The 12,060-nt window shown below is 53.0% G+C and overlaps 1 protein-coding gene across 1 annotated transcript in view; it reads right to left on the bottom strand.

The window, feature by feature from the left end:
* LAMC3 (laminin subunit gamma 3) overlaps nucleotides 1-11,732 on the bottom strand; it is a 59,770-nt gene extending 48,038 nt beyond the window's left edge. The window contains exon 1 of the mRNA XM_065879963.1: nucleotides 11,012-11,732. Within this exon, the coding sequence (XP_065736035.1) occupies nucleotides 11,012-11,732 (721 nt within the window). The remainder of the gene's footprint in view (nucleotides 1-11,011) is intronic.
* Between the last annotated feature and the right edge of the window lie 328 nt (nucleotides 11,733-12,060).

Below are 12,060 nucleotides of genomic sequence, written 5' to 3'. Positions count from 1 at the left end.
ACTCTTACAAGAAAATACAGGAGTAAAATCTTCATGACCTGGGTTAGGCAAAGCCTTCTTAGATGTGACACCAAAAGCACAGCTGACAAAGGAAAAAAAACAGATGAACTGAACGTCATCAAAATCAAAAAATTTGTCCTTCTAAAGACACCACTGAGAAAAATGAAAAGCCAACCCACAGAATAGCAGAAAATATTTGCAAAGCATTAAATCTGTTAAGGGATTTATCTAGAATATTTAAAGAATTCTTACAACTCAAAAATAAAAAGACAGACAACCCGGGAATTCCCTGGAGGTCCAGTGGTTAAGACTCCATGCTTTCACTGCAGGGGGCACGGGTTCGATCCCTGGTCGGGGAACTAAGATCTCGAACGTATGCAGTACAGCCAAAAAAAAAAAAAAAAACCACAGATAACCCAATTTAAAAATGGAAAACAGAAAAAAGGATCTACCAGGCATTTCTCCAAAACAGATATATCAATGGTCAATGAGCACACGAGAAGATGCTCAACATCGTAAGCCACAATGAGATACCACTTCACTCCCTTAAGATGGATAAAACAAAAGAGACAGACAAAAATAAGTGTTGGCAAGGAGGTGGAGAAATCGGAAGCCTCGTCGTACACAGCTGGTGAAGATGTAAAACGGTGCAGTTGCTTTGGAAAGCAGTCTGGTGGTTTCTCAAAATGTTAAACACAGAGTTACCACATGACTCAGCAATCTCACTCCTAGGCGTGTCCCCAGGCGAAATGAAAACATACGTCCTCACAAAAACCTGTACACCAATGTTCAGAGCAGCGGTACTCGTAAAATGCAAAGAATGGAAACAACTCAAATGTTCGTCAACAGACAGACGAATAAATAAAATGTGGTATGTCATACAAAGGAATATCATTTGGCAAGAAAAAGGAATAAAGTACTGACACATGCTACAATGTGGATGAACGTTGAAAATATTGTGATAAATAAAAGAAGCTAATCCCAAAGACTATATAATGTATGATTTCACCTACATTAAATGTCCTGAATAGGCAAATCCAGAAAGACAGAAAGTAGATTCGTGGTTTTCAGGGCCTGGGGTGTTGGGTGAACACTTGGCAGGGGGAGGTGACTGCTAACATGCACAGGGGGACGTTAATGGGGATGATAAAAATGTTCAAAAATGGATTGTGGTGATGGGTATACAATTCTAGGAATAATACTAAAGAGCACTGAATTGTATGCTTGAATCGGGTGAATGGGACAGTAAATTATATCTCCATAAAGCTGTTACATATATTTTTAAAAATTGGTCCTCACATCCATTAGGACGGCTATTATTTTTTAAAAAAACAGATAACAGGGACTTCCCTGGTGGTCCAGTGGTTAAGACTCCACGCTCCCAATGCAGGGGGCCCGGGTTCAATCCGTGGTCGAGGAACTAGATCCCACATGCATGCCGCAACTAAGACGCGGCACAGCCAAAATAAGTAAATTAAGTAAATAAATAAATATATTTTAAAAAATCAGGTGACAATAACAAGCATTGGTGAGGGTGTGGAAAAGTTGGAACCCTTGTGCACCGCTAGTAGGAGTATAAAATGGTGCATTTCCTTTGGAAAACAGTTTGGCGGTTCCACGAAAAATTAAAAATAGACTTACCATATGATCCAGCAATTCCACTACTGAGTATAGACCCCAGAGTACTGAAAGCAGGGTCTTGAAGAGATATTTGGACACACATGTTCATAGCAGCATTACACACAATAGCCAAGACGTAGAAGCAACCCATGTGTCCATCAACAGATGACGAATAAACAAAATGTGGTCCAGGGACTTCCCTGGCGGTGCAGTGGTTAGGAATCTGCCTGCCAAGGCAGGGGACACGGGTTCGAGCCCTGGTCCGGGAAGATCCCACATGCCGCGGAGCAACTAAGCCCGCGAGCCACAACTACTGAGCCCTCGTGCCACAACTAAAGAAAGCCCACGCGCAGCAACGAAGACCCAACGCAGCCCAAAATAAATTAATTAATTAAAAAACAAAATGTGGTCCATGCACCCAGTGAAATAGTATTCAGCCTTAAAAAGGAAGGAAATTCTGACGCATGCTACAACATGCATGAACCCTGCCTGAGGACATGATGTGACGCAAATTAGGCCAGTCATCAAAAGACAAATACTATATGATTCCACCTATATGAAGCCCCTAGAGGAGTGGAATATAGAGAGACAGAAAGTAGAATGGTGGGTGAGGGGAGAGAGTAATAGTATTTAATGGGGACAGAGTTTCAGTTTAGGAAGATGAAAAAATTCTGTGGGTGGATGGTGGTGAATATACAACAATAATACAACAATGTGAATATACTTAATACCAGTGAACTACACACATAAAAATGGTTAAGGTAATAAATTTTATGTTATGTGTATTTTACCACAATAAAAGAAAAAACTGCGGCAAAAGCATACCTATTGGCCCCTTGGGAATGCAGTGTAGTGACACAGACGCAGGGCCATAAAAATATTCCTGGCCTTTGGTGAAAAAAAAAAAATCCCACTTCTGGGAATTCGAACAAGGCATGGAACCTAAATCAAGAAGTTCATCAAGGAATTTTTTTAGAATAGGGAAAAAAGTGGAACCATAAGGATTCAATAAATTGTAGGGATAAACTCACAGGGTGATTGAAACCACGGAAACAGCTGACAGTGAGTTTATATTACATGGGAAAGTGAAAACGTTGAATGAAAAAAAAAAGACAAACGACCTTACGTTTAGAATCGTCAGATGATATTTAAAAATCCCTAAAGAACAAGCAGAAAAGAAAGACATCGAATGCATGAGCATGGCTGTCCTCAGGGCAGAGGACTCAGTGACTTTTCTTCCCTTTTCAAGTGTTCTACATTTTCCCAATTTTTTCTCATGAAGTTTGTTCTAATTTAAAAACTGGAGAAAACACAAATTAAAAAAAAATTTAAAAAGCAACCGCCTTGCCATGTTCTGTTTTAAGATGTTTTTCAAAGTTACATTACAGCACAGCCTGGCACTGTCACTCCAAGCTCCTTCAAAGAAAGCATGTGTTGCCAACGGAGCCGGTGTCTGGGGCGGCCGCTTCTGTTCTGAGCAGGAGTCAGACCTCGGAACCAGGTGAGGACTTGCCCCAGGTGCGCGTTCACGAAAGGATGTTGTGTGGAGGTCGCCGTGGGTCCACAGGCCCAGATTCCTCTGTAAACATCTAGCAGCCAGACACCTCTCAGGAGGGGAACCTGGAGCCACTTAAAAGGTAGCTGGCAGCTAGAAGCGTGATTGGAAAAAGGCAGCCACCGGGATTTCATGCAAATGAGCAACACCGCACACTAGGAAACATCGCGGCTTTTCCCTTTCCTTGCCAAGGCAGGTGCGAGAAGATGCAGGTACGTCACAGAGGCGCGGCAGGGACTTTCTGTTACAAGAGTTAACAGAAGGGCCAAGAGTTAATTAGAAGGGCTAAGAAAGCAACTTAATCCCTGCTTTGCGATGAAAAAGGTTTCTGCCAAAGGCAACCCGAAGACTGGGGAAGGAACTGGCCCTGAGATCTTCTGAACAGTGACAAGAATTAAATTTGCAGCCTCAACCCAGACCCTTGCAAGCTCCAGGGGCCAATGAAGCTTCAGGGTGATTGAGACAGGTGTGCTCCCATCAAAAAATCTGGGCCAAAACGTCATCCCCACCCGTTAACTGCGGAGTGACACTGCTTGGGACCACACGGATCTCAACTCCCAGCCACCCAATAGGCTGTTCCCTCTGCCTGGAACGCTGTTCCCTCCGCTCCTCACCTGGCTGGCTTCCGTGCATCCCTGCTCATCCCACTGATTTAGCAGACTGATCAATTGCCCCAGCCGGAGTCCTGCGTGGAACACCTTTCTCCCGCCTTCCCTGATGGCTACTCATCCCTGGAGCTGTGGGTTTGGGTGCCTCACTGGTGCTCCCCAGCTGCCCTGAGCCTCTTCACCCTGTTCTGTAAAGACCTGCTCATCCCTCCCACTAGTCTGTGCCCTCCTTGGGACGGGGCAGTGAATCCTCAGAGCTGAGCACAGTGCCAGGTACACAGTAGGTGCTCCATAAATGCTTGCCAGATGAAGCATGATTTGTACCTTTAAGGAGGTTACAATCCAGTGAACAAGTTGAGACAGGCAGGCCTGACAACATGACCGAGGCTGTCACAGGGTTCTGCCAATCACGACCCCCCGAATGAGTCTGTTGAACAACAGCCAGCATTTAGTGAGCACCTACTATGTGCCAGGCACCTTGTTAAGTGCTCTATGCACACTATCTCAGAGACCCCCAAACAGTTCCATAACCGTGCACATCTTACTAACAAGGAACCCGAGGTTCAGGCAGGAGAAAGGGTCTCGCACAAGGTCACGCAGAAAACAGCTGAGTCTCTGCTCAACTTCAGGCTTGTCTGACCCCAGGTTGTCGAACCAGCCACCCCTCCATTCAATGCTCAGAGAGAAAGGGCTGCCCAGGAAGGAGGTGCCAGTGCCCATGAAAACTGCAGAGGTCGCCCAAGCCAGCACCAGGAACACCAAGCCATGTCCTCTCCAGCCAGCTGGGACGTAAAGCCCAACAGGAATGACACCAGGGCGGCCATAAAAGCAGGCTGGCCCACATCCGGCACTGACCGAGCAGAACGAGCTCCGAAGGAGAGGCTTATTTTGGGAAAATGGAAACAAAACAAAGCCCTTTAATTGGAGCCATCTGGGGAGCAGTGGCCTGGGGATGGGGCTGGAGGGGACAGGGTGGGGAGCTGAGCGGAAATGCATGGGCGAGGCTGCCCTGCCCACTGTGGGCATGAGAACCAGGTGGGGAGAGCCGCTCCCAGCCTGCAGGAGGCATCACAGCAGGGCTCCTCCGCCCTAGCATCTGGCCATCCACTGTTCTCGTCTTCCTCTCCCATCCTAGCTCTTGGCAATTTGGGGCTCGCTGAATCCCTGTGAAGAGCTGGGGAATCCCTGTGACCACAGTGCCAGACACCATGAGAGCCTGGCTGAATCAGAGCTAGGCCCACGACAGTTCCCTCAACTTTGGGCCAAGAGTCTAAACCCCAAATATGGATATCAAGATTGTCAAGCCTATTGTCTAACCTGGGGAGAGTGAACAGATTTCGTCTGATTGATTATTGCCTAGGGCTTTGTGTTAAGAAGGATTCTGAGGTCCAGTCTGAATGGAGCCATGACTGAAACGTACAAACTACAAGTCTGCAAAGAGAGGTGTCAGGGCATTTAAGACCACTGCAATCAATCAGGGAACAGATGAGGGGCTGAGTGGGAACGATGGAGAGGAAGGCAAAGACAAGGAACATTCCAGAGAATGATCTAGTGATCTGGCGAATGCTGAAATCAAAGGATGAGGAGGGAAGAACTGCAGCGGATTCCTGAGTTCCTTGCTTTGGTGCATGGAGAGATGAGGGGGAAGGAAGAAGGATGCCTTTACTTTTTAACTTTAAATATATATATATAACATAAAATTTACCATCTTAATCATTTTTAAGCACATGGATCACTGGTATTAAGCACACTCACTGTTGTGCAACCACGGCCACCATCCATCTTCAGAACTTTTTCATCTTCCCAAACTGAAACTCCATACCCATTAAACACTCACTTCCCATTCTTTCCTCCCCCAGCCCCTGGCAACCACCATTCTGCCTTCTGTCTCTATGAATGTGACTCGTTTAGGGACTCATATGAGTGGAATCATAGAGTGTTTGTCCTGTGTCTGGCTTATCTCACTGAGCATAATGTCTTCGCGGTTCATCCACGTAGCAGCACGTGTCAGAATCTCCTTCCTTTTTAAGGCTGAAAAATATTCCATTGTATGGCTGTGCCACACTTGGCTTATTCGTTCATCAGCGGACACTTGGGTTGCTTCCACTCTTCAGTTATCGTGAATAATGCTGCTATGAATATGGGTTACACGGTGCACCTTTACTTTTGGACCCTAAGTTTGGGGCCCATGTGTGACATTCAACGGTCGGCTTTCAGGAGGATGCTTGAATGACCTGGTCAAGGGCTCAGGTGGGAGACTGGGCTGGAGGTGCAGGTGGAGCCCCAAATGTCGACCATGATCCCAACAGGCAAAGCCAGGGGCATGAGATGGGGAGAGGGCACAGCTGGCGGGGAGATGAGAGAGAGCAGGGGAAGGGAGGCAGGTGAAGCGGCTGGAGCCCTGGGGTGCCCAGGTGCGGGGCAGGGCCAGGAGGAAGGGCGGAGCCACAGCTTAAGAGTCTGGGATGGATCTGGAAGGCTGGGGAGTTATTCATTCATGCGTTCATCCACTCATTCCTTGTTTCCAGGGAGGAAATACAGTGTAGCCATGATGTGCTGGGGTTCACATCCCCGCTCCACTGCCTAGCAGCTCTGTTGCCTTGGGCAAAAGACCTAACCTCCCTCCAGTGAAATGGGCAAGTGTCTTGAACACAGTGACTCCATTTCCCCATTTGCAAAATGGGCATCACAATAAAAGGGCTTCGTGAGTAAATGCCTGCAAAGCACTTACCACAGTCCCCGGCACACGCATGACTAAATGCTGTCATTCCATCCATCCACCCAACCAACAGCACCACTGTGCAGGGGGCCCTGCACTGGGCGCTGGGGTGCAGCTGTGAAAACAGGCATTCCCTCTGAAGCCTGGAGCCAGTGATGGACACAAACAAACAAAAACCTCACGCCTAGGATCTAGACTGTGACGGGGGAAGGGTGAGGGGCTGCAAGAGCATACAGGCAGGCTCTCTGCCCAATCCTGGGGGCGGAGGGCTTCCTGTAGGAGGTGACCTCAAAGCCTAGTGGGGCAGATAGCGGCCTGTCCGCTGTTGCATCCCCAGGGCTTGGTACAGGGACTGGCACGCAGTAGGCACTAGGCTGTTCTGTTTATGAATGAGATACGGGTTATCCAGGAGAAGGCGGGAACAGGAAGCTTTGCCGGGCAGATGCAACAGCAAAGGCAAAGACCAGGAGGACAGAGGCAGTCTCGGCCCATCCTCAGCCCTGCTGAAGCGCAGCTGGTGCAGCCAGAGCGGGAGGGGAGGGAGGGGAGATCTGGAGGCTGCCTGCATCCTTCCTGGGCTTTGGGACTTCCCACTCCTGCAACTGCTGGGTCCATCCTGAGCCCAGATGGGGGCGAGGCCAGCCAGGGCCAGCTGGGCCCAGGGCCATGGGGGGCTGCTTCTGCGGTAGAGGCTAATCAGGGCCGCTGCCTTGACCCCTGACCTGACTGGGGCCCGGCATTCCAGCCAGAACCCCCAGGGAGAAGGAAGGAGGACTTGGCGCCCCCCGGCACTGGCCTCATCCAATGCAAACACGGCCGCCCACTCGACAGGAAGACGCAGTGGAGTCAAAGCTCAGGAGACCCAGCCGGCCTCGGGCTCCACCGGGGCCGGCAGGTCCTTCTGACGTCCAGCTCCCACTGGGCCAGGCCCCGCTGTCCTCTTGTCCCCTCCGCTCTGGCCATCCAGGCCGTGCAGGTCCAAGAACACACAGAGCGGCTTCCTGGCTCCCCTTGACCTGGGATGCCCTCCACTCTTTTGTCAACTCCCGCCACCCTTCACATCTCCGAGAGGCCCGCTCACCCCGGGTGTGTCCCCTGAGCATAAATCTTCATCCACATCGTTCCCGGGGCCCAGCTCGTCTTCTGGCACCATGAAGATGGAGCCGATGCCGAAGGGATGCAGGGAGAACTGGCCCTGCACACGGGCAGCCCCCAGCCGGGATCTGAGGCTGGAGAAACCTTCCCCTCGCTCAGGGGCTCAGAACTCACCTGCTCAGGGACTTAATGGTCTTTCCAGTAGCTTCTCAGGAATCCAAGAAAGTGTACAAGCAAGAAGGGAGACTCCCCTGAGGCCAGCCGAAAGCTGAGGCACAACCTGGACGTTTATCATCCCCAAACGCAGCCTCAGTTTCCCTGTCTATAAAAGAACAAACGGGGACTTCCCTGGTGGTCCAGTGGTTAAGACTCCACGCTCCCAATGCAGGGGGCACGGGTTCAATCCCCGGTCGCGGAACTAAGATTCCACATGCCGCACGGCGTGGTCAAAGAAAAAGAACAAACGGTGCTGGGATGGGGTGCTGACTTAGTGGGGTCCCTAGCACGTGGTGAGGGCCCCCTGAATACTGTGTTACCCCTGATGACCATCCACCTCCCACACACCCACTACAAGGCTCCAGCCTGCTCACTTCCCATGGCCTCCGTGGAGGGCTGGGAGCCACCAGACCCCGCTGCTGCCTTTCATCCCAGACAGGAAGGCTCAACTTAGCGACAGGACTCAGGGATTTGGAACAGATGTCTGCGAGCTCGCAGGGGGCTGGGAAAGCAGCGACCTCCATCCAGGGCTGACCGGCCGCCTGCCCCTCCCCCGGCCTCACCCCACTCCCTCCAGGAGGCCGGGGCCAGAGCCGCTGCCCACTCCTCCCTCCAACGAGGTCAAGGAGAGAGGGGGCAGAGCCAGCAGAGGCGGCCTGAGGGCTAGGAGAGGCTCCCGCCCACCTTGACTGAGGACCCACCCGGCCCCCACCGGGTATACCCTGATGATCCCAGAACTCTTCCTCCCCTGATATTAAGCGACCTGTGGCTCAGCGTGGAGAAAACCAAATTTGAACGGAACCAGACGTGGGCCACGTCTGTCTGGGGCTGCTGTGGGTCCCCAGAACCCCTCCTGCATAAATGGGACCAGGGTCAGGATGTCTTTTGAGAGCCAGCTGGGAGAACATTTCTCAATCCCTTTGGAAGAGGCCATCCCAAGGGGAACCTCAGCCTGAGCCGCTCGCAGCAGAGTCCTGTTGGTCACACACAAGGACTGTCCCAGCTCCTGTAAGCGCTTGGCCTACCTGAGCTCACAGGACCTGCACACTGCCCGAGAGGTGGCAACTCTCACCCCATTTCACAGGGAGGAAACCGAGGCACGGGGAGGGGGTGGCGTCTGCCCAGTGAGTGGCTGTGCTGGGCTTGAGTGTAAAGCCCCTTCTGTGGCCTGAGGCAGACAAAAGAGAGACCTGAGCTGGGCCCGGGGCACAGGACGGAGGAGGTGGGGGCCTCCTTCATTCATTCACTGTACAGACCCTTCCAGAGCCCCTCCCACATGCCTGGTGTTACACAACACGATGGGAAGAACGATGGTGGGTGTGTGTGTGTGTGTGTGTGTGTGTGTGGCGTAGGGCCTGGCACACACCAAGTGTAAGCGGGAACTGCCCCAAATCCAAACACGTAGACCCTCCCCCGCCCGCTCCTGCCTCGTCTGTGCCTGGCCTGAGCCCCTCATCTGATCCAGGTTCCACCCACACAAGCAACACATCAGCCAATCCCGCATCCTCTGTCATGGAACAAACTGTCTCCCACAGACCCCATCCTATCCCAGATTCCTTCCCCTGTGGCCTTGGGGTCCTGCCAGGCCAGTCTAGCCAGCTCCCCCAACCTCTCTCCCCCCACTGGTTTCCTGTCGCACGCCTGGGTAGAGAGACCCGTCCCATCCCATCCCTCCCATCCCATTGACAAGCCCCACCTGGAGAGCCCGACAGGTCAATGGGTGGTACCAAGGCCTCAGAGCAACCGAGCTTCTTGGGGTGGCAGTGGGTACCAGCCTGCTTTTCTGAGAAGGCTCGGTGTCCCCCCTACCACTTCAGTGCCATTCCCCAGCCCTCCCCAAGGCACTGTCACCCAGAGCTAGGAAAAGCCAACTCCACTGATGGGTGGAATTCACGTCAAGAAGTTTATGCTCTGATCTTGGATACACACGGATGTCAGTATCATTTAGCAGCTGTGTGTCTTTGGGCAAAAGACTTAACCTCTCTGAACCTCAATTTTCTCATCTGAAAAATAGGGATACATTCCCATAATTCCTTATCGAAACCGTTTGGCTCTGGATGTGGTTTAGAATTCAGAACTCTTCAGACTTCAGAGAGATGATGCAGTCCTTATGCCATGCATTGTGTTAACACCTCCAGCCGGGTCTGGGGCTAACAGCCATGTTCAAACATCTCGGGAACAGAATGTATGACTATTCACTCTAGGATCAACAAGGTCTATAAGTAGCCTCAGGTCAGGTTTAGCAGCCGAAATGAGTTATAAAAATACTTTGAGGGGCTTCCCCACTGGTCCAGCGGTTAAGACTCCATGCTCCCAGTGCGGGGGGCCTGGGTTCGATCCCTGGTCAGGGAACTAGATCCAGCATGCATGCCTCAACTAAGAGCCCTTGTGCCACAGCTAAGACTCAGCGCAGCCAAATAAATATTAAAAAAATACTTTGAGTTTTCAGAGCTTTGGGAGATTCTGAACCCACAGATAACGGAGTGTGGACCAATGGAAACACTCCCTCCCTGAAAGGGCTACGGCTACGGAGCCAGGGGTCGGGGGGGAGGTGGTTATTCCCATTCCCTGAAATGGGGGAGGTGCCGTGAGTGAAGTGCTGGGTCCAGACTCGGGATCGTGATTCCCGGGGACCTAAGGGCTCTCGCACCATGGCGTGGGGTTGGGTGGAGAGGCTTGGGCACAGCAGAGAGGCCGTGCCATCCGGTCCAGTTACCCAACAGCCGGGTGAAACTTGGCTCCTGCCCTGAGGGCAACCTTCTCGGTGATGAACACACTGGCTCTGTCCCCAAGATCACCCCCAGGGACGGCACACAGCCTCAGGGATTCACTGAACCCCAGAAGTCAACCAGATGCCCCAAGATTAGGAGCCCCAGAGAGCCGACTAGTTCACCCCCTGGTGGGTCACCTCCCTTCTTTGCCCACAACAGCTCTGGGTCTAGGATGGACAATCATTACAGGGCACGGTCCTCGCACCCAGATCCGCTGCTCTGTAAAGGGCTCCCAGGAGGCTTCCCACCCCTCCCAGCCCCAAGAGACACTCATCAGTCTATCCTTCCAGATAGTGGGGGGCACAGGTCCCTTTCCTGAGGCCCCCCCATATCTGGATCCTACAGCTAACCCAGGGCGCGCAGCCTCGAGCCCCCGATGGTGGGCACAGGGGACGAGGTGATGGCGGTGCCCTGAGCCCGCGCTTACCCAGGTTGAGAGTGATGTTGACCGAGGTGGGGTACTGCACCCCAAAGGCCATGGACGGGCTCTGCCACCAGGTGCTGTCGTCCTGGCTGTGGAAGTCGGTGAGGTAGGAGGCGTTGTGGTGGCGCTCGGGGTCGGCGGCGTCGCAGCGCTGGCACTGCGCCCCCGCTCCCTGAGCGCCCACGTGCGGACAGAAGTCCTCGGGCGGGCGGCCGCACGTGTGGGAGGCCTCGGCTAGCCGGCCGAACGCCGCGTTCTCGAACACGGGCAGGCAGCGCTGCGGGCGCCCCACGTCGTCGTAACACGCGCCCATGCCCGCGCCGGCCGCCCGCGGCGTCAGGAGCGCCAGACCCAGCAGGAGCGCAGCCACCGCCGCCATCGTCCAGGGCACCGACGCCCTTGCGGTCCGGCCGAGCACGCCCGGCTCCGCGCGCCCGCCTCGTCTCCCGCTCCGGTGGGCGCGGACCGCGCGCGGGGCCCCAGTACGCGCCTCCCCCGGCGGGCGGGACCCATGGCGGGAGGGAGGGACAGACGGCGGGCAGCGCCCCCCAACCTCCCGACCGCTCCGTCCCTGGGCGCTCACCCCCCCTGGTGGCCGTGCCCGGGAGTGCTCGGCTTGGGAGTCAGCCCCAGCTGCTTTGCCCTGGCTCTGCTGGGGGACCCTGGCTCTTTGACCCTCAGTGTCCTCGTCTGTAAAAAGGGATTGGTAATGATGCAGGTTCATTACCGTGCTTGTGAGGTTTCAATGGCCGTTCATGACATGGAAACTGCTCACTAGTGCCTTTCAAGTCCTGAAATAAAGGGGGGCATCAGGGTCTTTACCTGGTCTTTCCCGTTGCACGTCTCCTCCCAGCAATTAAGTCACCCTAGGGGTAGATCCTTAAGTTTCCACTGTTCCATTCACTCTGAAAAGTGCTTCTGCTGCTGGCTATTCTCTGCTCTCAAAGCAGAGATTCTAAGCTGACATTTGTGACCGAGGATACCTGGTCTCATCACAAACATCACCTCAGAGAAAGACCTTCCCTCCCCCCACCCGCAGGACATGCCCCCTT

Source organism: Phocoena phocoena, chromosome 6 (genome assembly GCF_963924675.1).
Source record: "Phocoena phocoena chromosome 6, mPhoPho1.1, whole genome shotgun sequence".
NCBI lineage: Eukaryota > Metazoa > Chordata > Mammalia > Artiodactyla > Phocoenidae > Phocoena > Phocoena phocoena.
The sequence above is the reverse complement of the archived record's forward strand: the minus strand, read 5'-3'. Positions and strand labels throughout refer to the sequence as shown.